At 42.0% G+C, this 25,976-nt stretch overlaps 1 protein-coding gene across 1 annotated transcript in view; it reads right to left on the bottom strand.

Moving 5' to 3' along the window:
* Nucleotides 1-23,813, bottom strand: part of HSD11B1 (hydroxysteroid 11-beta dehydrogenase 1) — a 29,198-nt gene extending 5,385 nt beyond the window's left edge. The window contains exons 1-4 of the mRNA XM_029228714.1: nucleotides 23,624-23,813; nucleotides 22,753-22,883; nucleotides 21,916-22,027; nucleotides 21,594-21,785 (exon numbers count right to left, since the gene is read on the bottom strand). Of these exons, the coding sequence (XP_029084547.1) occupies nucleotides 21,594-21,785; nucleotides 21,916-22,027; nucleotides 22,753-22,883; nucleotides 23,624-23,711 (523 nt within the window). The 5' untranslated portion in view covers nucleotides 23,712-23,813. The remainder of the gene's footprint in view (nucleotides 1-21,593; nucleotides 21,786-21,915; nucleotides 22,028-22,752; nucleotides 22,884-23,623) is intronic.
* Between the last annotated feature and the right edge of the window lie 2,163 nt (nucleotides 23,814-25,976).

Here is a 25,976-nt window from a genome sequence, read left to right as displayed (position 1 = left end):
TTGAGAGTCTCCCTCACTTTTATGTAGCCCATGTGCCAAAGGAAAGCTGATACCATCTCTAACTCTAGGGGTGGCTTGTATGATTTATTTAATACCATCCTCCTTGCCCATGATTGTTACTGGAATGGGCATGGGGCCCAGTTTGGACCAGTGAGACTTGAGCAGAATCTTGTTGGAGTATCTGGGAAAGTGCTTTGTCCTTGTGGGAGAGTTTCTTAAAGTAGAAATCCTGTTTCTCTTCTGCTGGACATTTCCGTGTACGGATGTGGGGGCTGAAATTGCTACATCTATCTCACTGTCAGCCTGAGGATGAAGCCACACATGGAGGAGAGCAGAGCCAAGAGAGTCACGGGGACCCTGAGCTTGAGCCAAGTCAGTTGCCTGCCCTGCATCTGGACTTCCACTTATGTCAATAATTTTCCTGTTGTTTAAGTCAAAAATAGATCCAAATTGTTTATAATTTTCAAATTATATAATCCGCGGCATGTGGGATCCCCCGGACCGGATCCGGGGCACGAACCCCCATCCCCTGCATCGGCAGGCGGACTCTCAACCACTGCGCCACCAGGGAAGCCCCCGTTTTGTATTCTTGATTATGACCTAGGTAACGATCAAAATAATAAGGATTCTAAGTTGTTTTGCAGGAGAAAAGGGACAGATTTTTTTTTTTATTGTTGTTGTTCCTGAGAGGAAGGTGAGAAAAGAGAGAAAGGGAAAGAGGAAGAAAGGAGAGGGGTACGGAAGGAGCCATGGCAGAAGAGTTTTTGAAAAATTCATCAGATAGCTGTATGGTTTCAAAAAACGTTTTAAATGGTGAAGAGAAATACTGAATTGACATAGAGATGGCCAACAGGCACATGAAAAAATGCTCAACATTGCTAATTATTAGAGAAATGCAAATCAAAACTACAATGAGGCACCACTTCACACTGTTCAGAATGGCCATCATTAAAAAGTCTACAAATAATAAATGCTGGAGAGGGTGTGGAGGAAAGGGAACCCTCCTACCCTATTGGTGGAAATGTAAATTGGTACAGCCACTATGGAGAACAGTATGGAGGTTCCATAAAAACTAAAAATAGAGTTACCATGTGATCCTGCAATCCCACTCCTGGGCATATATCCAGAAAAAACTCTAATTTGAAAAGATACACCACACGCCAATGTTCATTGCAGCACTATTTACAATAGCCAAGACATGGAATCACCTTAAATGTCCATCGAGAGATGAATGGATAAAGATGTGGTACGTGTGTGTGTGTGTGTGTGTGTGTATATATATAAAATGAAATATATATACATATAATGAAATCTTACTCAGCTATAAAAAGAATGAAATAATGCCATTTGCAGCAAGATGGATGGACCTTGAGATTATCATACGAAGTGAAGTAAGTCAGACAAAGACAAATATCATGTGATATCACTTACATGTGGAATCTAAAAAAAAAAATTCAGATGAACTAATTTACAAAGCAGAAACAGACACACAGACATAGAAAACTTATGGTTACCAAAGGGGAAAGGTGGGGAGGGATAAATTAGGAGTTTGGGATTAACATATACACACTACTATATATAAAATAGATAACCAGCAAGGACCTACTATAATACAGGGAACAATACTCGATATTTTGTAATAACTTATAATGGAAAAGAATCCGAAAAAGAATAGGTATATTATGTATAATTGAATTACCTTGCTGTACACCTGAAACTAACACACACACACACACATACACACACACAAAATACTGAACTATTAGACAAGAGTCAAGATTGAACAGACTACTGAAAGTTTTTCATCTTTATTATGAAAATTATGCATGAGGTACACTTTAACCTAACTACCTATGGGAACTGTCAGTTTTTCAGCTGAAGGCTGCAGCTGTCATTGACATTCATTATAACCATATTTCATTTCTTAAATTTTGTGACCTGCCACTGCTCTGCAAACCTTTAAACGAGTAGTTCTCGTATTTAACTCCCGTAAGCACCATGTGTCAAGAACATGCAGTTTTGAGCCCACCTCTTCCTCAGAGTCTTCTAGTTGGTGTTTTGGGGTAGAGGCTGTGCTGAAGGGTTCAGTAGGAAAGAGGGTCATAAACCATATCTAGGGTGGTTTTAAAGGTGGATATGGGAGCAGGAAAGGTATGGTGACATAAGCTTACTGGACCTGATCTAGGAACTTACAGGAGAAATGGAGGGGGAAGGTCTTTGGAAGGGGCTGAAGTCTCTGGCAATGATAATTGGATGAGCCGTCAGTAAATTATGAGCTGTTGGATCTCTTTAAAGCTCATACTAGTATGATCAGGGAAAACATCTGTCCCAAATCTAAAGTGGATATTCAGGTGAAGAAACATATTGGACTAATCAGGAAACTTCACCTGCAGGAGGTAAGTTCTGAGCTCTGCTTTGATGAAAGAAAGTGCAGGAAGGGCCAGGTTGGTGGGGGAACGGTTTGTACAAAGACTAGGGGTGGGAATGAGTTAGTTACAATGAAAAGCCAATGGAACAAGAAAAATAACAACAAAGTTTATTATATTTTCTCCTCTGTAGAAGCATAGGCTTATAAGCACTTATCCAAAGCCCTTAGGGCCTGATGTGTTATGGAATTAGTTTTGGAATTTAGAAGATGGTGTGAGGCTTATACAGTGTATTCCATAACACTCCCAGTAAGCCTGGGGTGGCATCCTGTAAGCAAACACATTATTATTTCTGCACTAAGATATTTGAAAGTTCACACAGAGATAAAGGCTTTAAGTAGCCTCACTTTAGTTCAAGGTAAATTAATTACAGTAAGTCCCTTACATACAAACGAGTTCTGTTCCGAGAGCGCATTCCTAAGTCCACTTTGTTCGTAAGTCCAGCAAAATTAGCCTATGTACTCAACTAACACAATCGGCTATATAGCACTGTACTGTAATAGGTTTATAATACTTTTCACACAAATAATACATAAAAAACAAACAAACACAAAAAAAACAACGAAAACATTTTTAATCTTATAGTATAGTACCTTGAAAGGTACAGAAGTACAATACAACAGCTGGCATACAAGGGCTGGCATCGAGTGAACAGGCAAGAAGAGTTACTGACTGGAGGAGGGAGAGGAGGTGGGAGGTGGTAGAGCTGAAGGATCGTCAGCAATAGGAGACGGAGGGCAAGCTGCCATTTCACTCACGCCTGACGTTGATGGCACAGGTTCTGGCTCCTTGGTGGATTCAGTTCTATCTACCCTCTTGAAAAGATGATCCAGTGACGTCTGGGTAGTAGCTCTTTATTTTTCTCGTCATAGATGACACGGTGGCACTGGATTGCATTCTGAATGGCTGCTGCAACCTTCAGGTACCATTCTACATTCGGGTCCTGTGCCTCAAAAACTAACAGTGCCTCCTCAGATAAAGAAAATCCCCTTGCCATTTCCTGCATCGTGAATCTCTTTGGTTCTTCAGTTACTTCTTCCTCTTGTCTCTCTTTGTCCTTTTTCTGGACCTTCAATACCATCAGGTCCTCATTAGTAAGCTCCTCGTGTTGCACATAAACAGTACTGTACAGTAAAGTACACAAAAGCACAACCACTTGTAGAGGATGCATGTATGTAGCAATGTACACCAGACACGTGAACTAACTTACGTGACTGGACATTTGAATGCATGTTCTCATCTTTGAAAGTTTGCAACTTGAAGGTTCGTATGTAGGGGATTTACTTGCATATAGAATTAATTATTTTTAAAAAATCCTTGGTTTTCAGAGTTTTTCTTTTTTTCTTTTACTCCACAAAACTTTTTGGATATTTGGAAATTGCAGATAAAGGATTGTAAACCAGTCTAGGCTCGCTAAAGGAAAGCTGAAACATATCAAAAAATAAAAAAAAAGAGGAAAGAGGAAAAAACCTCCTAGGTTCTCACAATTCCAAACAATCTTGGTGCATTTCGCTAAAGTCTGTTTTCTCTTCACAGCACTATTCTTCACCATCTCCCCACATAATGCTAATTAGCTTGTGTGAGGAAACCTTTGCATTCTGCTCTAGGTGAAATATATTTCGAAGTTTCAGAGAGCTGCAAAGGGCAAAAGCCCTCTAAAAACACACACTTTTATTTTTCAAAAAGGATCTTTGAGCTAAGGGGACCTGGTCAAAATGGAATACATAATATGTAACCGGATGTTAAAATACGACTTTTCCTGCTCTAATTTCAGCTGAGGTTCAAAGACTGAGAACATAGTAAATGGCAAAAGCCTCCATATTCTGAAGGGAGGTTCCAGACTACCTGTGCACCTTATGTAGGATGTGGCAACACAAACAAACTCCCCAAAACCCTAAACATAAAATCTAGTTTGCGACACGTAGACCCTTAACCATCCCAAGGGAATAAAAAGGGCCGAAGGTGAAGAGGTTGGAAAGGACAGGCGTTAGGGAGAGGAAAAGAACAGTGTCTCAATGAGCTTCCAAGAAGAAGGGGTTAATCCTTGTGAGAAGAGCTTCAAGGGCACCTCGTGGAGAACTTGTCCCCAGGAATTTGAGGGGCACTAAGGGCTGGTTTTTTTTTTCGGTACGCGGGCCTCTCACTGTCGTGGCCTCTCCCTTGCGGAGCACAGGCTCCGGGCGCGCAGGCTCAGTGGCCATGGCTCACGGGCCCAGCCGCTCCGCGGCATGTGGGATCTTCCCGGACCGGGGCACGAACCCATGTCCCCTGCATCGGCAGGCGGACTCTCAACCACTGCGCCACCAGGGAAGCCCAGGGCTGGGGTTTGACCCAACCTGAGAGGCGCTGGTTACGGGCAAGGCCACTGCAGAGCTAGTGCAAATTGTGTCGTACGTAAGGGAACTCTCCCTGTGGGGGGCCTGAAATCCAGCCCACACTCTGCTTGCCAACCTGCGGGTCTTGTCCCAGGGCTCATCCCTTCTCCCCTAGAGTCATTTCCAGTCCTGCCCAAAAGGACAGCCCTATGTGATTAGTGTATCCGCCTGTACTCCCACTGTATTCTCAGAGTCTGAGGGAAATGACATAAGCAAGTACTGCCCAGCGCACAGGAAGAACTCTCAATATCCCAGCAAGGACCTCCAAAGAACCCGTGAAAGCGCCCAGTGGAAGAGTCAGGTGTGGTCATCCTCCCAGTCCAGAGAACATGAGCTTTCAACATGCACTGTGTCCAGAGGAGACTGATGCTGTAATAGCTGGGTACCAGCCAAGGAAGATCTTTCCTACGCTGAACTTTTCTTCCCTGCATCCTCCCTTTCCTTTTATAGGAGAGGCTAGAGGGAGCCTGATGAGTAGGGAGATGCGGAACAGGAGGAAAAGTTGAACACATGTCTCTTTCCTATCCCAGGTCTCCTATGACAACAGGTTCAAGCTTGATGAGCGGAGAAGCTTTACTTAAATTACAAATGAATGGACATTTTAATTACTGAAGTGAGACCTTTCCTGAGACTGGAAGCAGCTGGAGGATCTTTTATTATCCTAGAGTGTTGCCATCTGCCCTCAATCACAGCCAGGTTCAGAGAAGAACTCACCCATAGAACAGGTCTGAAGGAAAGAATAAGTTTGTTTTCCGATTGCACCTTACGAGATCCACCGTTCAACCATTGCTCATAAAAAATATGCCAGAATATGAACCTAATTAAATCAAATGAATAACTGAATGAATGAATAAATAAAACAAACAAACAAATAAATAAACTGTTCTAATATGCATGACTCAGTCATGAAAGTGAAGGGATTAGAAGCCCGAGTGCTTTTGGTCAGGGTTAAGCTTTGGTTTACGTAGGGAGAATGGAGCCTGCAGTGAGATTTATCTTCCGGGAAGCTTTAGACCACAAAGAACCAGAGCTATGGTGACCGTATTTCCTGAAGCAAAATATGGGACATGGAATCTGACAAGTAAGAGTGCAGACTTGGTGATAAATGGGACAGACTGCAATTAGCTCTGTCCCAGAAACGCAGGGACTTAGCCACTGTAGAAACAGCAAGAGCCAGAGAGCTGGCAGATCAGCTGCGCGCTGGAGCTTGTTAGCTGAGCAGAAGAGGTCAAAAGCAGGCCTCGGTGCTTTTGTTCATCCACTCCACACCCTCCATCCCCAACTGCTTTGCTGAGATTTTGAAATGATTTCCATTCCAAAGGCAGATTTTAAACTACTTTAATTGAGAACTCGGAAGAAAGTGCACAGGATTGAAAAGCTTCATTCCTGCATGCCCTTAGACTTTCAGAGTGACCCCAGGAAAATGTGCCACATCCTCTGTTGAGCAAGCCCCAGCTTGAGGTTCATCATGCCTCAAAGCCTGGGTCCTGCCCATTTTTTCTAGCTCTTCCTAGAATATTTTTTCTCAGCTAGGACCCTCATGGTCTAAACTCTTTAGTTGTTTGGGTTGAGTTGGGTGCTAAAGATAAATCCATCTCTTTACTCCAAGCTTTGGTAACCTGAGGTGTCGTCATAGGTATTGAGACAACCCACAATTATCCAATAATAATTGAAATAATGGGAATGGATGGGATTGTCCAGGGAGAGTATGTCGGGTGAAAAGAGACACAAAGGCTTACAATGGAAAGAATCCTGAGGAAACCAACAAGACAGAACTGAGACAGGCAGTCAGAGCAGCTAGAGGAAACCCAGGGAAGGATTTTGGCTGATGACAAGAGAGTGTATGGTGTAGAATCAGCACAAAATCCTGCAGAGATGAGATAAAACCTGTAAAATTTCACAAGGCAACTTTGGCAAGAGCATTTCTGTGCAGGTACAGGACCTGGGAAATGTAGCTCCTCCTTAGATCCTTAGCACATCTCCTAAGGCAAGAATAAAAGAATAGATTTTAAGAACCCCCATAGTTGAAGGGTGGACCCAAATCAGTTCCACCAGCATCACCTCATCTCCCACAGAAAGCCTAAATAGTTGTACTTGGAGAGAGGAGAGTTGTCAGTGTCCTATGTGTTCATCCACCAGAGGTCAGTTCATCCACTAAGGGTCAGGTTCATCCACCAAGGGTCAGGGGAGGCATTTGCATTGCCTTCATCTTAATCAGCATGAGAGGGACTTCAAGGGGATTTTTTGGAGACCTTTACAAGTATCCTGGAGTTTGGGGATTGGTATTTGACACACACCTGGAAGTCTAAAGGCAAGAGGCAGGGCTGGAACTGCTCTAGCTTGAGAGTGGATCTGAGTGCATTGTGGGATCAAATATATCCACACACAGCAGGCTTCCCAGAGACCTGGGAAGGGTGAAGGGGGGCTGGCTTGGTGTCACCTACTCAGGGATGGCGGGTGGACTGGGTCAAGAAGGCTGGATTTATTGAAGCCCTGGAGCTGAGGAAGGCACTTAAAGGAGTGAGCTAGAGGGACCACTGTTCATGCCAAGGGGGTCTCCTGCAGGGGATCCCTGAGGAACCCACAATAAAGCCCCACAGAATCCACCCTCACTTCCTCCAAGTCAATAGAGCCCTAAGATGGGGATTTTTTTTCTTTTGAAATAATTTCAGATCTACGGAGGGGTCGCAAGAATAGTAAAAATGACCCACCCCTCTTCCTGAACTATTTGAGAGTAATTGCTATAATTTAGGTAGTTGCTGACCTGATATCCCATCGCTCCTGCATATGTTAGCATGCATTTCCTACACGTAGGGACATTCTCCTACATAACCATCCAAATGAAGAAAGTAATTTATAAGTTTCTTAGAACTGCTGTAATACATTACAATAAGCTGGATGACTTAAGACAACAGAAATGTATTTTCTCACGGTTCTGAAGACCAGAAGTCTGAAATCAAGGTGTTGGCAAGGCTGCACTCTTTCCAAAGGCTCTAGGGGAGGGAGAATCTTCCTTTGCCTCTTCCAGCTTCTAATGGCTGTCAGCATTCCTTACAGCTGCAAACTCTGCCTCTATCTTCACGTGGACCTCTCCTTGTTTCCTTCTGTCTTTGTCTTCTCTTCTGTCTCTTATAAGGACACTTGTCATTGGTTTTAGGGTCCACCCAGATAATCTTGGATTATATATTGCAAGATCCTTAACTTCATCACACCTGAAAAGGCCTTTTTTTCCCAAATAAGGTCATCTACACAAGTTCAGGGAGTCTGGATGTAGACATATCTTCTGAAGGCCACCATTCAACCTACTCCATCAACATTGATGTATCCATTTCATCTACTCCAAAGACCCCATTCAAGTTTGTCACATGTCCCAATGATATTCTTTACAGCAAAGCATTCAATCAAGGATCACATGTTGCATATAGTTGTCATGACTCTTTAGCTTCCTTCAAGCTGGAACATTCTCTAGTCTTTCCTTGACTTTCATGAGTTTGACACTGTCGAAGAGTATGCCAGTCATTTTGTACTGGAGTTGGTTTATCCTGGATCATGAGAGCTGGTTGTGCAATTTTCATGAGTTTTGCAAGCAGGTTGATCTTGATATGGCTATCAAGAGATTATTTACACCATGGAAATGCTACCAAGCAGAGTTCTTAATGTTCCCCTTCTAAAGAGCTAGTGGGTAAACATTTACCAGCTCACTGCACATGAATGTCCCTCAGTTTGGATTTCTCTGTTTCCTATGATTTGATTCAGGCATATATTTTTGGCAGAATCATACAAATAATTATCTTCTTTTCACACTGTATCCCATAAAATGATACATGATTTCGATTTATTCCATTACTGGCGATGTTAAGTAACTTTGATTATTTGATTCAGGTGGTGTCTGTCAGGTCTCTCCACTGTAAAATTACTCTTTTTTTCTCCTGTAATCAATAAGTATTTTGTAGGATGGTACTTTTTTTTGTTTTTTAAAAAAATATTTTAGCCATTTTTAAGTCTACAGTTCAGTGGCATTAAGTACATTCACATTGTTGTGCACCTATCACCACTTTTTATCTCCAGAGCTCTTTTCGTCTTGCAAAATGGAAACTCTGTACCTATTAAACAATAACTCCCCATTCCCCCGTCCCCTGAGTCTCTGGCAACCACCATTTTACTTTCTCTCTATGGCCTTGACTACCCTCAGTACTCATAAGTTTAATCATGCAGTATTTGTCTTTTTGTGACTGACTTACTTCACTTAGAGTAATGTTCTCAGGGTTTACCCATGTTGTAGCACATATCAGAATTTCCTTTCTTTTGAAGGCCGAATTGTATATATGTACCACAATTCAAGTTGCTTATCTATTATCTGTTGATGGACAATTGGGTTGCTTCCGTGTTTTAGCTATTGTGAATAATGCTGCCATGAACGTGAGGGTACAAATATCTCTTCAAGACTCTGCTTTCCAAACATATTGATTCACTGTGTTGTACACCTGAAACTAATATAACATTGTAAAGCAACTATACCTCAACGTAAAAAAAGAAGGAAAAAAGAAGAAAAGACTCTGCTTTCAATTCTTTTGAGTATATACCCAGGAGTGGAATTTCTGGATCATATGGCAATTCTAGTTTTAATTTTTGGAGGAACCTCCATCTATTTTCCACAGCAGCTGCAACATTCTACATTCCCACCAACAGTGCACAAGAGCTCCGATTTCTTCACATCCTTGTCAACAGTTGTTATTTTTTGTTTTTGATATAGGCCATCCTAACAGTTATGAGGTGATATCTTCTTGTGGTTTCAATTTGCATTTCTCTGATAATTAGTGATGTTGAGCATTTTTCATATACCTGTTGTCCATTTGTATGTCTTCTCTGGAGAAGTGCCTATTCAAGTCCTTTGCCCATTTTTCAATCAGGTTGTTTTTTTGTTGTTGGGTAGGGTGGTACTTTGAGACTATGTAAATACTATGTTTCTTATTAAACTTTTACCCACTAGGTTTAGCATCGATTTATGTTTCCTGGATAAATTATTACTATGATAGTTGCCAAATGGTGATTTTACTAATTTCATTATTCCATCTATATTTATCACTTGGCTTTTTATTGTATGGGAAAACCTTCTTCTCTCCCCATTTATTTATTTATGTATTTATTTATATCATTTTGAATTCTTATTGTATGTAATGGTTTATAATCTGTTATTATCTTTACTATTTATTTGAATGTCCCAGTGGTCCCAGATTTGGCTAATGGGAGCCCATGAGAAGTTTCTGTGTTCTAGTAACGTGTCCCTATTTTTCTTTGAGCAGTTCTTTACTTACAGACACAACGAGATTTTCGGGTTCATCTTTCTGGCCATTGTCCTGGAATCAACCTTTTCTCCAGAAAGTCTTGGTTTCTTTTAGTGGAGAATGATATTTAGAAACTAAGATCTGGGTGCTAAGTGTGCTCCCAGGGCCTCTCAGATGACAGAGCTAGGGAATATACGCACTCATATATAGACACATATATCTATATTTCCATATCTATCCATGTATATTAAAAACTATTGATTCATACCAACACCTCCAATTCCAATTCAACATCACTGGATTCATTCTAATTTTCTTATTTTCATATTTATAACTCCAAAAGTGAGAGCCTAGCTTCTCTTATCCTCAATAGATACTACTTATTTGATTAGTGATCCTGTATGTGAGTATTCTTCGGTGGCTTCTGTGCCCTCTACGTGGATGCCCTCTCCAGCCCAGAGCCTCTCCACCTGGGCTCTGACACCCCCATGCCAGGCTACACAGATGCCCTCTTCACTCCGCATTGGCCTGCTCCATTGCAGCCCCCTTGCACATACCCTCTTTGCCTCTCTTAGTTCTGACACCCCATTCCAGCTTATCCAAAGGCTATGCAAGCAACTCAGACATGTCTACAATTGCCTACCTTGCTTCTAGCCTAACTCTGCCTTCCCTCAGCATGGCTTTGCTGATTAGACCTGAGTCAATGACTGTACCTCTCTAGGCTGGTCTTCATAAATAATTTGGGGGGTTGACTTATAAAATTCAGCTGAGCCAGTTAGACACCCCTTCTTTGGGGGGAAGTTTAGAGTTGGAAAATTGAGAGACCAAGAATGTTGGCAATGGGGTTGAAGTCAAGAGTGCACTGAGAACTGTCATGCTGAGAAAGGACTGTAACAGCCAGATTGAACTCTGTCTCAAATGAAGCAGAGCTTAATAGGGAGAGTAGGAAGAGGAGCAGATGTGCTGAGGGAAGCTGGTATGACCGGACCATGCTACCTCTGGGATATCCCAGCTGCAGTTCCCCCAAGGCCAGTTGTCTCCCTAGGGATGGACTGAGACAGATGTGTGCCCAGTGTGGGCCAGTAATTTGGCAGCCCTTCAAATAATATTCTTTAAATATTGTTCACATTTAATTATTTAGTGAGTACAGGGAAAGACTAATTTTCTAATGCTATAAGTAAAGGATTTATTATATACACTTATTACATGGAAGTTCCTGAACCAGACAACTTCATGGGAAAATGTTAAATAATTTAAAACTCATGTAGTCAACTCAACTCTGCCATACGTTAATCGGAATCTGACTTCAGGCACATGTCCGTTGCCTATTTTCAGCATTGGTAGCTTTGCTTGTAGGTGCACAGACACATTGAAAAAAATCCTAGAACAAATGTTTTTGTGCATACATCTATGACTGGATTGAGGATTATTCCTTGACAGATTCTTAACATTATATTTGCTGGGTGTAGTTGGAACTGAGCAGAACCCTGCAGACTCCACACTACCCCAAGTACAAGAGCCCCTCTATGTCCCCTGCCTCTTGCTTGTAGGAAACCTGAAGTCTCCCAGGCCTCCTACAGTCACAAAAGAGCAGGCTCGAGAAGTCAAAGATTAGGACAATAGAGTCACAGACTCAGTGTCTCATGCACATTCCTGGCCTCAAGAGAATGGGATTAACATTATTGCTCATAATGATCTATATCTTTGTGGTCATCAAAATAATTATAGCTTGCTCTGCCTGTATATGTAAGTGGGCAATTAAACTTGTCAGCAAAGAGATGCTACAGACCCATGCTGATATCTTCAACTCTGAAAATACGGCACCCTATGCGAGCATGAAGAAGTTACGGAAGATGGACCTTTGCTCCTAATCCCATAGAAATGGAATGATACTGGACAGTGGGGAACTGAAAGCAGCTCTTTTGCCTCTTTCCTGTTTGCCCATTTCTGTTCCCGTCTAACCTTGAAAGAACCTAATTATAAGAATGAGATCACTAGACAATTTAAACTAACTTCTGACTTATGTGTTCCTGAATGCACACCATGCCTTGCCTAAGCTGTTGATTCTTTTCCTAGGTGAAAAGAATTAAGAATGGAGAATTAAGTGGTTAAAGAGTGACTAGCTCTCTACCCCCAATAACCCCCTTAGCAATCCTGCAGGCAGAACACAAGGGCAAGATAACATCTGAAGAGTCAGCCAGCCTGCATGTACGCAATGGAGAATGATGCAGAACCCAACTTCCTGCCTCGATGATTCACTGGGATTCTTCCCCCGCTTTTTCCCTTTAAAAACTGTCATGGCTGAGCAGATTCTTTGGAGTTGGTCTCCAGACATGAGTCCACCTTCTCCCTAGATTGCTGGCTTTTCTGATTAAAGTGACTTTCCTTTCTACTGACACTTGCCTCTTGAATTATTGACTTTTGAGTGGCAAGCAGCCGAACCTGAGTTCAGTAACAAAATGATGGGAACACTTAAGGCTACATATTGAATATAGAATATTCATATTCTACATATAGAATGCATATTGCTAGATTGCTTTAGGTAAGATGAAAAATGAAGGACTAGACTTTTAAAAATCAATAGTGAAACCAGTTAAAATGAATAAAAAACTATACCCTTTCCCATCATCTCACACCTACTTTGTGGAGTTAACAAAGTTTGCAACGATTTACAATGTTGTAGGCAAACAAAAGACCAAACCAAACAAGAAAAAACAATACCTCCACCCGCTCCATGGTAGTTAATAGTTTGAATTTGGTGTTTTAGTCATTTAGACATGTTTAGACTTTCAGTCATTTCAATTTATTTGTTTACTTGTGAGATGGAGTACAATCTCTGTCGTCCTGAAGTCAGTCATCCTGAGAGGTGAAATATTTTGCTTTTGGTTACCATACAGAACCTCATCCCTTACTTTTCTTTTTTTTTTTTCTTTTTTTTTTTGTGGTACGCAGGCCTCTCACTGTTGTGGCCTCTCCCGTTGCGCTAGCCGCTCCGCGGCATGTGGGATCTTCCCGGACCAGGGCACGAACCCGTGTCCCCTGCATCGGCAGGCAGACTCTCAACCACTGCGCCACCAGGGAAGCCCCCTTACTTTTCTTTAACAAAGTTATTCTAACAAAATTCATACCAAGCTTGTTGCACAATAAGCAGTTCCAAAGTGTATAAAATGAAAGGTAAAAGGCCCTTTCTTTAGACACAGTTGAGCTCATACTATATATACTGTTCTCTAAATTATTTTTCCTTGAACTTATGATTTTTATAGTCAGTATGCATAAAAATTTATGTAGTATTTTACCACCATTTAGAAATCTGTCCCTAGTGGTGGATATGTAGGTTGTTTTTAGTTTTTTTTATGACCACGAACAATTCAGTGGCAATCGGTTTGCACTGGAATGTGGGCTCCAAGGTGACAGGGGCTTGCCTTGTCACAGGGCCGGCATCTGGAACTGTGCCTGGCTCAGAGTGGACCCTCCATTCATATCTTTTCAATAAATGAGTGAACGTATTTGGGGAACATTTGTGCAAGTTTACCTGTAGAATACATTTCTCAGGTGTAAAGTGATGCTCTCTCTCCCCAGCCTGTCCTTATGTTTTTAAAAGATTTTTAAAAATTTTAGATGGTTTTATTTTTTAATGTTTATTATTATTTTTTTAGTGTTTGGCTGTGCTGTGCAGCATGTGGGACCTTATTTCCCCAACCAGGGATCGAACCCACACCCCCTGCAGTGGAAGCGTGGAGTCTTAACCACTGGACCGCCAGGGAAATCCCCTGTCCTCATTTTGAAGTAGCTTAAATGGATTTCTCCTCATTGAAATCAATGCTTATTTCAAGAGGAATCCTCCTTGGGTCAAGCTCAACCGTCTAAAGCTATATAGTCACACCATGTCAAATTCACTTTGTTAACTTTAAATTTAGTTGTGTCTCCACAATATACCTTTGTCAAAGTTTGCAACAAGAAGCTGCATATGACATTGATTTGCTGTACATATTGTTAGAAAAGTTTTGCTAACATCTCAATGGGCAAGGACATAGAAAAACAACCCACAGAATAGAAAATATAAATAACCTATAAACACATGAAAATTCATTCATTCATTAATTACCTAACTTTTATGAAATATCTACCACGTGCCAGGTGCTGTTGTAGGAAATAAGGAAATAAGTATAACCAAAAATAGAATACTACTAAGGAAAGAGACAGATGGGCCCCAGGGCAAACGATTTGAGTTTGTTCCTTGTGGACAAACACTCCAAGATGGGAATAAAGGGCAATTGAGAGAGGAGGCTGGCACCTGCCCAGAGAGAAGATGAGACCACATATTCCTCATTCTCGAAGTCAGAAGACCTCCCTGACTACACATGTGCAGAAAGGCTCCTTGGAGGTCAAAAAGGGAGTGATGCCAACTAATGCTCACTACCCATAGGCCTCTTCGGTAGAATCCATCTTGGCTAAGAGATGTGCGTGCACACATGGGAAAATCCTGAGCTATACCAAATATGGACTTTGAACCAGGCAAATCAGAATGATTGGCCAAAGGAAATCTGGAAGAAATGCCCCATAAAAGTGATTCAAACTGCCACAAGGGCGCGACTCTCTCTCTGAGCCTGCCCGTGTGTCTATCCGCATGTACTCTTTTTTCCTCTTAATAAATACTTTACTTGTTTCACTACTTTCTGTCTTTGTGGGAATTCTTTTTCTGCAAAGCTGTAGGGCCAGGGCCTTGTCACTGATCACGGGTCTAGTGGCTAGGAATCAGTGCTCTCACCGCTGAGAGCCAATCACTGGCCGGGAACTGAAACCCTGCTTCAAGCTGCTGCAGGACGAGGCCACCCGAGATCACTACTGCTCTCAAGGGGACAGGGACCTCACATTCCATTTCATAAGTAAACAAAGAAATTCAAATTATAACCACTAAACGCCTTTCTCCTTTACTTACAAAATTGTCAATGGCTGAAAACTTTGTTAACTCTGAAAAGCAGGTGTGAGATGAACACTCATATGTATACTCAGGGCGGGGAATGGGACATGATGTTCATGTTCATTTAAACTGGTTTTTATTTTTATATATTTAAAAAGTCAGGTCCTTTATTTTTCATTTTATATAAAGCAATTCGGAAATATGTACCAACAACCTTAGAATTGGTTCCATCATTTCACCCAGTAAATCTAGTACTAAGAATTTATCAAGGAAATAATCATCAACCAGGCCACAGATTTATGTGCAAGATACTTGTTTAGAATTTTTAAAATACATTGAGAGTAACTGAAACCAAGTCCCCCTTAAACTGAGTTCCCCTGCTGAGTTAACAACCTTTCTATCCAACACTTTATTCCCTTTCTTGTCCCACCCTTGTTCCCCTCAAGATTGAGGAGCATCAAAGAAAAGGGGGGATTGAAACCAAGCATGACCCTGAGGGGCATTCCTGGGGCCTTCCGTGTCCCCAATTTCTTGTTTGTAGAAAAAAATGTTTTCACCTCTTAGGCCTTCCCCAAGTTCCAAAGTGCAGACTCAAGCCATTAATGATTAGGACAAGAGTCACAGGACTCCTATTTCCTCCTGAAGGGATATAAGTAACAATCTGATGCATATCTTTGAGTTGTTCTGCAGGAACTAAGCCCCTCACTCTGGTGGAGGATGATGACTACATGCTGACCAAAAGCCTGTGGACCCCAGACTGTTGGAACCAGAAGACTGATGATTGAGATCTCAGAAACATCACCCTGTTACCTCACAATCAACCAATCAGAAGAAGGTCCTCAAGCTGATCCTATGACCCTCTCCCCAACACTGTCTTTAAAAACCCTTGTTTAAAAGCCAATGAAGAACACATTCAATCCCTGGTAGGGGAACTAAGATACCGCATGCTGGCCAAAAAAAAAAAAAAAAAAAAATGCCAATGAAGAGTTTGGGTCTTTTGAGCACACACTGCCTGTTCTCCTTGCATGGGTGACCTGCAGTAAACGCTGTACATTCCTTCACCACAACCTGGTGTCAGTAGACTGCCTTTGCTGTGAGACAGGTGAGCAGACCTGAGTTTAGTTCAGTAACATAACCTAAATATCTGGCAGTAGGAAAATAATTGTTCTGTACCTATATGTACCTAGAAGGAAATTCTCCAAAATATTGTCATGAATATGGATGATGTTTATTTTCAGCTTTGTGCTTCTCTTCATTTTTCCAATTTTCATAATGTGTGTGTATGTGTAGCTTTTATAATCCCAGAAACATTTAAAAAAAGTTGTTAGGGGCCTTGCTAGTTCCATTATTTTGTGCCTTCAATTTATAATCTTTTATGAGAGGTTTAGTTCAGAAATCATTGGCTTCCTGCAGTGCTTCCTTCTTTTGAATATAATCTTGTGTATATACTGATACTATTCTTTTTCTTTTTTTTCCTTTTTGTTAAGAAACTCAAGAGCCAAATTAGAAACTTAAGCACAGCTTCTATGTTGAGTTTAATTTTGGTGTTTTTATATTCTTCTTAAGACCTAGTTTTTTATTTGGGTGTTTCCAAATAGAGTGTATTTGTTGTAAGCCTTTTGAAACTCCTTGGTGAGTGAACGTAAAGGCATGGATGATGGTAGAACCCTGCTATTTTTGTCAAGAACAGTACTTGAACAAAAATAATGGTGCAGCAGGGTTAAGGAGCCATGACTACTTAAGCTCTTCCCACCCACCCCTTTCAAGGGAGTAAATGGAGTAATGGTCACATGGATAGCCTTACAGTGTTCTCAACCTGCACTAAATTGTCACTGTCATCAGCAGGGAGTCTTCTCTTCCCCTTTAAAATCTCCAGTCACCCCTCCTGGGGGGGCAGATACAACACTGAACTCCAATGTCGAGTGCATCAAGTTGTTTCAATCCTCCAGATTCTGACTGAGCCCAGTCTCTTGAATTCAGGTAACAATGTCTCCTGAAATTTTTATGTTCAGGCTGTTGATTCTTACTCTGATCTCCTTTTTTTTTTATGCTTTAACATTTTTTATTAGATTTGTTTCTGATTGCATACTTAGTAAAGACAACTTGGAAAATATTTTTAAGAAAGAAAATTTGTATAATTCCATCACCCAATATACATTTAACTCCAGTTGCCTTCCAGTTTTTTTATATACATAAATATTTTGTTTATAAAAGTATGGCACGCTGTTTTGTAGCATGATTTTTCTATTACAAATATTTTCCCATAGCAATGAGTGTTTTTATACAGCGATACATATAATAACATCCATTAATGAATGTACCAAAACATAGTAATCTCAATCCAAATCTATACGCACACCAGCCTCACCTCCCTGTGTTTCTCCCCATGCCCCTCCACACTATCCAAATCTGCAGCACTCCCCCATCACGTAAATACCTATATCCACATGCATACACTTCCACTTACCTTGGAAATTGTGGTCCCTGAAAATTATTTCTGAGGTAATCAGGTCTAAGGGTAAAGATTCATCTTTCTTAGAAAAATTAGGACAATTGGGTGAGGGATAAACTACCCCATTCTACTATATTTCTTAGTCTCCTTTGCATCCTAGACCTTGGTTGCCAACCTCTCCTCCCCACTCAAGTTATATCCATACACTAAGCATTGATTTATCTTTTAGGAAAAAGTGTGTGCCAGAGGTGAAGGTGGGGGATGAGATTAACACCTGTACATTCTTGTCTTTATGCAGAGCAGCATTTTGCATATTCCAAATCCTGTTAGTTGATCTGTGTAGTTGAGAAATCTGTTTCTTTTTTCCTCTTTGTAATGTAGAATTCTTGAAATAGGTTTGGACTGCACAGCCAACCCTCAACCGACAAAGTTTAAGGTCCAACAAGAGACTTCATGCATTGGTTTGAGTTTTCCCACAAAAGCATTGTCTTACAAGGTATTTGCCTCTGGCTAGTCAGCTTATAATGAGCCTGAAATACCACACATTTGTATAAAAAATAGTATGAAACAATGCTGGGAATGAGTAAACCAGGAAAGGAATACATTTGAATAAGACTTAAACTTTATATATATATATATAAAGTTGATCTTTTTAAAAGAAGATTTACTTGGAGAAAAATGAATAGGTAACTGGAGACATTTAATGGAGCTTCCAAAGGGAGGTCTGAGCATTCAGAGGTTATTGGCAAGGCTCTTTTACTCCTTTTGATGTGTTTTTCACTTTGAATATTTAAAGAAACCCAGTGTTTTATTATGTCTAGTTTCACTTCAAAATAGGCCTTGGATTACACGTGTACATCCTTACACGTGTACCGGCCCAGTGTGGTTGGCATTTGTACTATAATTGCTGTTGCTAGTATTTGTATCACCAGTGAAGCCAGAAAAGAGAAATAGAGAGGAAGTAGGGTTTCTAAAGGTAACTTAGGAAAATGCAGTAGGTAAGAGGAAACGTTTAAAGGAAGCTGGTGAGGACAGAAAAAGTCTTCATAGGAGGTGAGGTTAAGTGGATCCTTAGAGGAAAAAAGGTGGGGCTGTTGGTGGGGGTGACAGGTTTGTCCATGATCCCCCTGAGGGGGAGTAAAGAAGGGGCAGAGAAGCAGTATTAGATGCTGGGTCCAGCTGTCATGTGTGTAACTACCATAGTTATGGGGTTCACAGAACCAGGGAATTCAAAAATGGAATGACTTTTCCTTTTCTAAAATTGAACCTAAGACAACCTTTTTGACTCAGGGCAAATAAACTTTTTCCAGATGTTGTCAAATGTTCTCTGCCCAATCCAGTGATTTTTCTCAGGCAAATTGGAGTGTTAATCTCTCTGTCTCAGTTTGTCTCACAAATACCATCTAGGTATTTTCTTCCCATTCTTTCTCCTGCCCTACTGTCTCCTGCATCAGTGCAAGGGGTTTTGCTTTCGTGATGGACCTGAATGTGAGAGAGATTGGGTCTGGGGTGTGTGTGTATGGTGTGAGGTACACATGTGGGGTGGCCTAGAGGGAATACTGCCTCTGGTCTTATATGCATGGGTAATATGGGGGAGACTGTTAATTGTCAACATCAGTGTCTTTTATAGAAATAGAACCCCTGATTTTCAGCTGGGCACAAGTTCACCTTGAATCAAGTCCACAAATGCAGAAGTATATGACAATCAAGTTGTATTCTTCTTTCTCCATTTTCTCTAGCTAGAATTCTGACATGATAATGAGCCACCTTGGACATACAGGTGAGGATAACACCCAGGGATGGTGGTTTTGTGATAGAAGGTTCCTAGACGATTCCATGGGGCAGAACTCCCATTGCAGCTCTAAACTGCTTACCCCAGGCTGTTTCATGAGAGAAAAATTAATTTCTATTTGTTCAAGCCATTGTAAATTTAGGTTTTTGTGATAGTAGCTCAAAATATATCCAAACTAGCATGTGGAGGAAGGAGGGGAGACTAATCGATGTAACATATACATAGAAAGTTGAGCAGTAGCTGCCAGAAACAGTGTTGAGTGGTGGATGGATGTGGACTGTAAGGAAATTCCCAGAGGCAGCCATACTGTCTTTGATGATGCTAAAGAAATAGCTGAGGCTTTAAAGAACGTATTAAAAGTATGGGATTTCCATGTAACACAATACCTAGAAATGCACTGGGGATAAAAACAATTGCTGATTACTGCAATTCAATAAACCACTTAAGGCAGTCCCTGGAAAGAATTATTAAAAAGCCAACCCAACACTCTTTGGCTGACCTTAGGGCCAATCTGTGGTTTAGCGTCCCATGCTTGTGGAATCCAGATTTTACGGAGGAAGGATTAAGGAACATATTTGCTGACTGTCTGAAAGAACATAGCTTATGTAAATCAACTATGCTTCAATTTTAAAAAAGAATACAGCCTAGAGCAGAGAAATTCTTCAGTTAGGGCGAGAAAGCAAAGTGTTTGTACTTTGCCAATTCACGGACATGCTTCAAAGCAAACAGGCTGAACTTTTGGCTGTACAAACAATAGACATGAAGGTTAGTAGTCCAGTTAGATTCCTACCTCCCAGAGTCCATAGAAATTACGAGGTGACATTTGGTAGGTGGAGAAGATGTGTGGAAGCAGAGGTTATCAGAATTTCATCACACCCTTGGACTTCTACAGTAACTCTGTTCCTTCTGAGGACATTTAGGCTGTAGTGCTGTAAGGCTGTAAAACCCCCTTTGCCTAAAGTGGATATATTACTTATTCAACTGAGATCATTAAAGCCACCTACACCATGACTGATGCGAGGGTTTGGGCCAATGCCCTAGGATGGTTTGGGGATGCGCCCAGCACCCTCTCACTCAGTATGCATCCAGAAGCTCTCCCTTCCTTTCAGCCCAGAGAGAGGCTGTGCCTGGGGAGGGGCAGGGGAGTCTGTGTTGTCCAGGAAGCACAGGGTTGCATATCAATCACCCTGTTTGGCGGGTAGAACAGACACACTGCCCTTTTATCTGATCACTGACCACTATGCAGGCCTTTTCCGTCCTGGAAGTAGAACTCTTTACAACGTAGATGGTGTTCTGAGTCACAGGAATAACTAATGTTTGTGAAGTACTTAAGAAATTACAAAGTCTAGGTTATTTGTTTTTACATTGCTAGGAATCACATGTAGATGGCTAATTTTGATCCTGGTGTTTGCATCTTCCATGCACATCCTTCTAACGGACTGATCGGCAAATACGTCTGGAACTTCTCTACTGGACCCATAATGAAATGGGCCTAGGAATCCCCCAAGCTGGAAACTCTCTGGCTTTTCACTGGTGATAACTTCGAATGCTGTCACCATCCAAAGCATAGGGCACTTCTCTTGATCACGCAGAGTTCTCTTTATATTTCTCTGTACACATTCTCTCCCTACCCTCTTGGTGGATTAAAATGGACTTTTGATGTAGCAAGTTCAGATTTTGGAGAACACCCCAATATAGGCAGGTCTGTTATAATATGATGCATTTGTTTTTGTTGTTCATTTCATTTTGTCTTGGCTCAACCCACTTGTCAGACAACTGTATGTTGTTAAAACATTTCACCTCTCAGTTCTACCTTTGTATCAACTAACTTTACCAACCTAGAGCTCTTGGTCATGGAAGAAGCAAAATCTTGTTTATCTATGATGACCAGGTCTCTCCCTGAAACTCAGGACAGGCTGTCCCTCCAGCAGCCTCTCGATGACCCTTTGGACTCCCATTTGTTGATCACAAACCACCAGGCGAGTTCAGGGAAGCACTCCGAACTGCTGCTCTTCCTCTGTTACTTCCAGGAATCTTGTAGTCTATCCACCTTGAACAAGCCCTCATTTTCATGGTCTCACTTGTTCCTAACACTGTGTCTTTTACTCAGCGTGCATGCATCTTAGTGAGTTTCCATACCCAAGGCTCTTATTCGTACATCTGCCTGTCCACGCATTTGGGCAAGCTGTTTAATATCACTGTGAGCGTTTCAGCTTCCAGTTTCTATTGTGTTACTTCTCAGGATGGAAACTGATAACACGCATGTTCACTGCAGATCCCCCAACACCATCCCCGGCACTTCTGCCACTCCTGCCTTCCACGCTGGCCCCCGCCCCACTCACCGGCTATCGAGGAGACAACCACAATGCTCCCGTTGCTCTGCTTCAGCATGGGCATGGCGGCCCCGCTCAGGACCACATAACTCAGGAAGTTGACCTCCATGCTTTTGCGCACGTGGTCAATGTCATCGATGAATACAGTCATAGGGTTGTTGGTGTTGGTGATGTGGTTGAGAATGAGCATGTCTAGTCCCCCTGTAAGAGACGGCTGTGTTGAGAGAAACCATCTGAGGTTGATACCTTCTCCCCCTCCTCCCCGTCTCAAAAGCTCCCTGGTGATCCCTAGGGCCAAGTCCAGAAGAGGAGAGAGGAGAAGCTGTCTCACCCATGAGTTTTCCAGCTTTGGCAACAAATTGCTCTGCGAAGGTCATGTTCTCCATGGTGCCAGCAACGTAGTGCGCCGAGGATGCACCGAGCTCCAGGCAGTGGGATACCACCTGCAGGGGCACAGCGGCCATGGCGTCGATCTTGGCTGCAGACTTTTGGGGGGCAGTCTCTGACATAATGGGGGTTTAACTGAGAGGTTGCTCACAGCCCTGTTTTGGTAGGGGTGTGTGTGTGTGTGTGTGTGTGTGTGTGTGTGTGTGTGTGTGTGTTGTTAAATGCAACTGACACAATATTAGTCCCCTGTTTGAAATACTGTCTGGAATAAGATAGGGTATAAATGGATAAATCACTGTGCTGGAGTTTAAGTCTGTGCTCATGAGTTTTTGTAAACAGATGTTTCTGAACACATTATTGGTAGGGATGCTAGTTCCTGTGTGGGTAGCCCTAAGTTTGTGAATATTTGTGTATCCTTGGGTTTCTGAGTCTGAGTATATAAGAGAGCATGTGTCTGCATGGGTACCAGAGTATGAATTCCTGAGTAGGTACTGGAATGTTGGTATCTGAGCACATATATGTATGTCTGTGACTCCATGTGTCAATGTGCGTGAATAGGCATGCCTATCTCATAGATAGAGATAGAGCCCAAGAACTTTGTGTCTAGATATGTATGCATGAGAATGAATACTTAAATGCATATTTTTGTATTCGTTGGGGCGTTTGAACCCTCTGTGTGGGTATGCATCTATGTCTGTGTGTTGGCATGTATATGTGAGCACACATAGGAATACATCTGGGCACGTGAGGGTACCTATGGCTGTGGGCACAGGACCCTCACCTTCTTTAGAGCTTCTTCTGACCTCGCTGTCACTACCACATGGGCTCCCATTCTCGCCAGATGATAGGCCATCTCTCTTCCAATCCCCTTGCTGGCCCCTGTGACAATCACTCTTTTTCCTCGAAGCATCTCTGGGAAACCCCAAAAGAAAATAAGGACCATAGCTGTCAGCAACATACCTCCTCTCACTTTAGAGGTGGACAGCCTTATCTCAGTGTCTAAAGGTTATGAGCCCAGATCAACTCATCTCAAATTGCATAAATCAATGAAGGAACAGATCAACTCTTCCGTAAACATTCTCTGAAATGGGAGTTTGCTTTGGCTGCTCAAAACCAAGCCTTCCTGCTGTCCTTTTCTGAAAACCCCTATGGAAAGAGAACAGCTAAAACACTGGAGTTCCAGACATTTCTGGATTCATCCAGTTGCTCAATTGAAATAAAATTCAAAGAGTCATCAAAACACATGTGCTCAGAGAGATTCCAGATATTTTCTCTCACTTCTATTTAGTCATCAACTCCAGAACTTTTTCTTGTTTCCCACTTATCCATCTCTCCACAGAGCCCAATTATCTGGCTAAGTTGTGAATTTTGGAATAGCCCTATTTTTTGGTAAGAGATCTGAAATTGCTTTTGATCAAAGGTGCCAAATAAAACATGGACTATTTGGTAATCTTTTAACGTGATGATTACCCCTCCCTACACCCCTATTACCCAGCCTGTGGCTGGAAGACATAGAAACACAGTCTCACCTCAGGGTCCCCTCTTGTCCAGCAACTTTGGGGATCAAGAACTCCTTTTTATCCTCAGAAACACTCTAGCCATCCCTGGGTTCTTAAATCTATTCCTCCAAAATTAGACACATTGGTACTTACCTGGTCTGAATTCCTCCTTCGCAGAATAGTAGTAGTAGGCCAAGAAGATCCCCAGAATGGGGAGGAGATATTTCTTCATAAAAGCCATCAGACAGGGACCTGGCCCGAGGAGCCCTGGAGGATACACAGAGAGAACCTACAGAGCTTTCTACAACCTCCTAGGCAGGCAGCGGCCTCTGAATTGTGACATCAGGGATGGGGGAGGCTGGTTTAGTCTCAGGCAGTCCTAGCCAATTTCCCTGTCAGAGCAGCGATTGGCTTTGGGTGGGATCCCATTCGTCCCTGGCAGACTGTGTGGTGGATTTCATAATGGACAATGTTTACTCCATTTCATTGAGCAAGAAGAGACTTCCAGATGGCCAGGCTCATGATTGTACAGGACTGGATTCCTGAGCATCCCTACCCTGAGCCCGTCTTCCTCTTAATGCCGTTTACTCCAGGAATCAACGGCCTTTCAAAAGTGGTATATCAAAGGCAGAGAGAAAGTGTGCACAGGGCTTCTGGGGAAGTGTGAGTAATAGCAAAGAGAGCCAAAGTCAAGCAAGTCTCGTTCTCAGCCCCACCTCCTAGTCGGAAGCAATTAAAAATAACAGCACAAAACAGAAAAATAAGCTTAGTCAAAAAAAAAAAGTGCACATTTTGGAGAAAAAAAAAAAGCAAAGAAGCCCTATAAATCCCACACTTAAGTTCAATGAACAATATTACAACATCAAAGGGGAATGCAAGCCAGTCAGAACCCAGATGGCGGGAAACCCATGACCCGGTCAAGGCTCTCAGGCAAGTGCGATGGAATGTACACTTATTAATTTAACAGCAAATACAGAAGAAATAATGAGTGCCAAGAAAAAAAGGCATTAAGCTGTTAAAGTAGGTCTTATAAATGCGACAGAGGACCAAGAACGTGAACAGGATGGTAGGAAGAGGGGACCTGACGTAGAAGAAAAAAGAATGAGCATCGTTGATGCAAAGCTAGCCTGAAAAGCCCACATCCAGCTAAAAATTGATCTAGTAACAGTAAAAGGACCAGGGGGGAGAAACCCCTACTAATTTAGAATTTATCACAGAAATATAGAAATAACCACCTTGGTATGTCTGTAGCAAGAATTCATTAAGGCTCAATCTTCAAAGAAAGAATTTAAGATATAGTATTGTTAAGTTTTTCAACTTAGAAACAGCTAACCAAACCATACACATTACCCTATCACAGAGCAAATCCAGAATTCTGCAAGTTACCAGTGTAGCCAAGAAAATCATTTAAATATGGCAATAAGAATAGGTACCTGTGCTTTGGAGGAGGAATGTGGGTTGAGGCCGGGGCTTGGAGGATTCACACAAGATTAAGAGAAATTGAATTATGACCCCAAGCACAGTATCTGGAAACACTCACTGAATTTTCACTTCAGAGCAAGGGAAAATAAGTTAAGACCCAGAGGAGATGAAATAATTTGTCAACAAAGGCCCACAGCTGTGAAGTTCACTTCCAGAAAACAATGCAGATTTGAGAACAGTTGAGGGCTACATAGAGCTCAAGGTTCATGGAGGACAAAATAGAAAACATGTTTTTTAAATTTTTTTTTTTTTTTTTTTTTGTGGTACATGCGCCTCTCACTGCTGTGGCCCCTCCCGCTGCGGAGCACAGGCTCCGGATGCGCAGGCTCAGCGGCCGTGGCCCATGGACCCAGCCACTCTGCGGCACGTGGGATGCTCCCGGACCGGGGCACGAACCCGCGTCCCCTGCATCGGTAGGCGGACTCGCAACCACTGCGCTACCAGGGAAGCCCAGAAAACATGTTTTTAAAAAATCAAGTGGAAAATTACATTACATAGTGTCAGAACTACAAGACCTATAGGCATAGTTTTATAAAGGACTTTATGCCACCAAGGTATGTTACACACTAGATTCCATTTTCATCTCTACAGGAAAAGGAAGTTAAGTTTTATTTTCTTAATACTATACTATTAATAGCAAAAATATAGGAAACAATGAAAAATGACTTTCAAATCTGATGATGCTGAAATGATAGAAAGATGAACAGATTAGGGAAGGTTATTGCCTGACACACACAAAAAAAGAATTTTAAAGTGCACTACAGAAAATATAAATTTAAAGAAAGCAAAAATAGCAACGAGCAGGAGGAACTGTAGGTCACAACATAAAACAAACACGTCAACTATTGCTCATTGTTGGCTGAATTAAAAAATGAAGTCCAGGGCTTCCTTGGTGGCGCAGTGGTTGAGAGTCCGCCTGCCGATGCAGGGGACGCGGGTTCGTGCCCCGGTCCGGGAAGATCCCACATGCCGTGGAGCGGCTGGGCCCGTGAGCCATGGCCGCTGAGCGTGCGCGTCCGGAGCC

The sequence above is a fragment of the Monodon monoceros genome, unplaced genomic scaffold, assembly GCF_005190385.1.
Source record: "Monodon monoceros isolate NGI ecotype Baffin Bay Population unplaced genomic scaffold, NGI_Narwhal_1 Super_Scaffold_18, whole genome shotgun sequence".
In the NCBI taxonomy this organism is placed as follows: domain Eukaryota; kingdom Metazoa; phylum Chordata; class Mammalia; order Artiodactyla; family Monodontidae; genus Monodon; species Monodon monoceros.
This window is presented reverse-complemented; position numbering and strand designations above follow the sequence as displayed.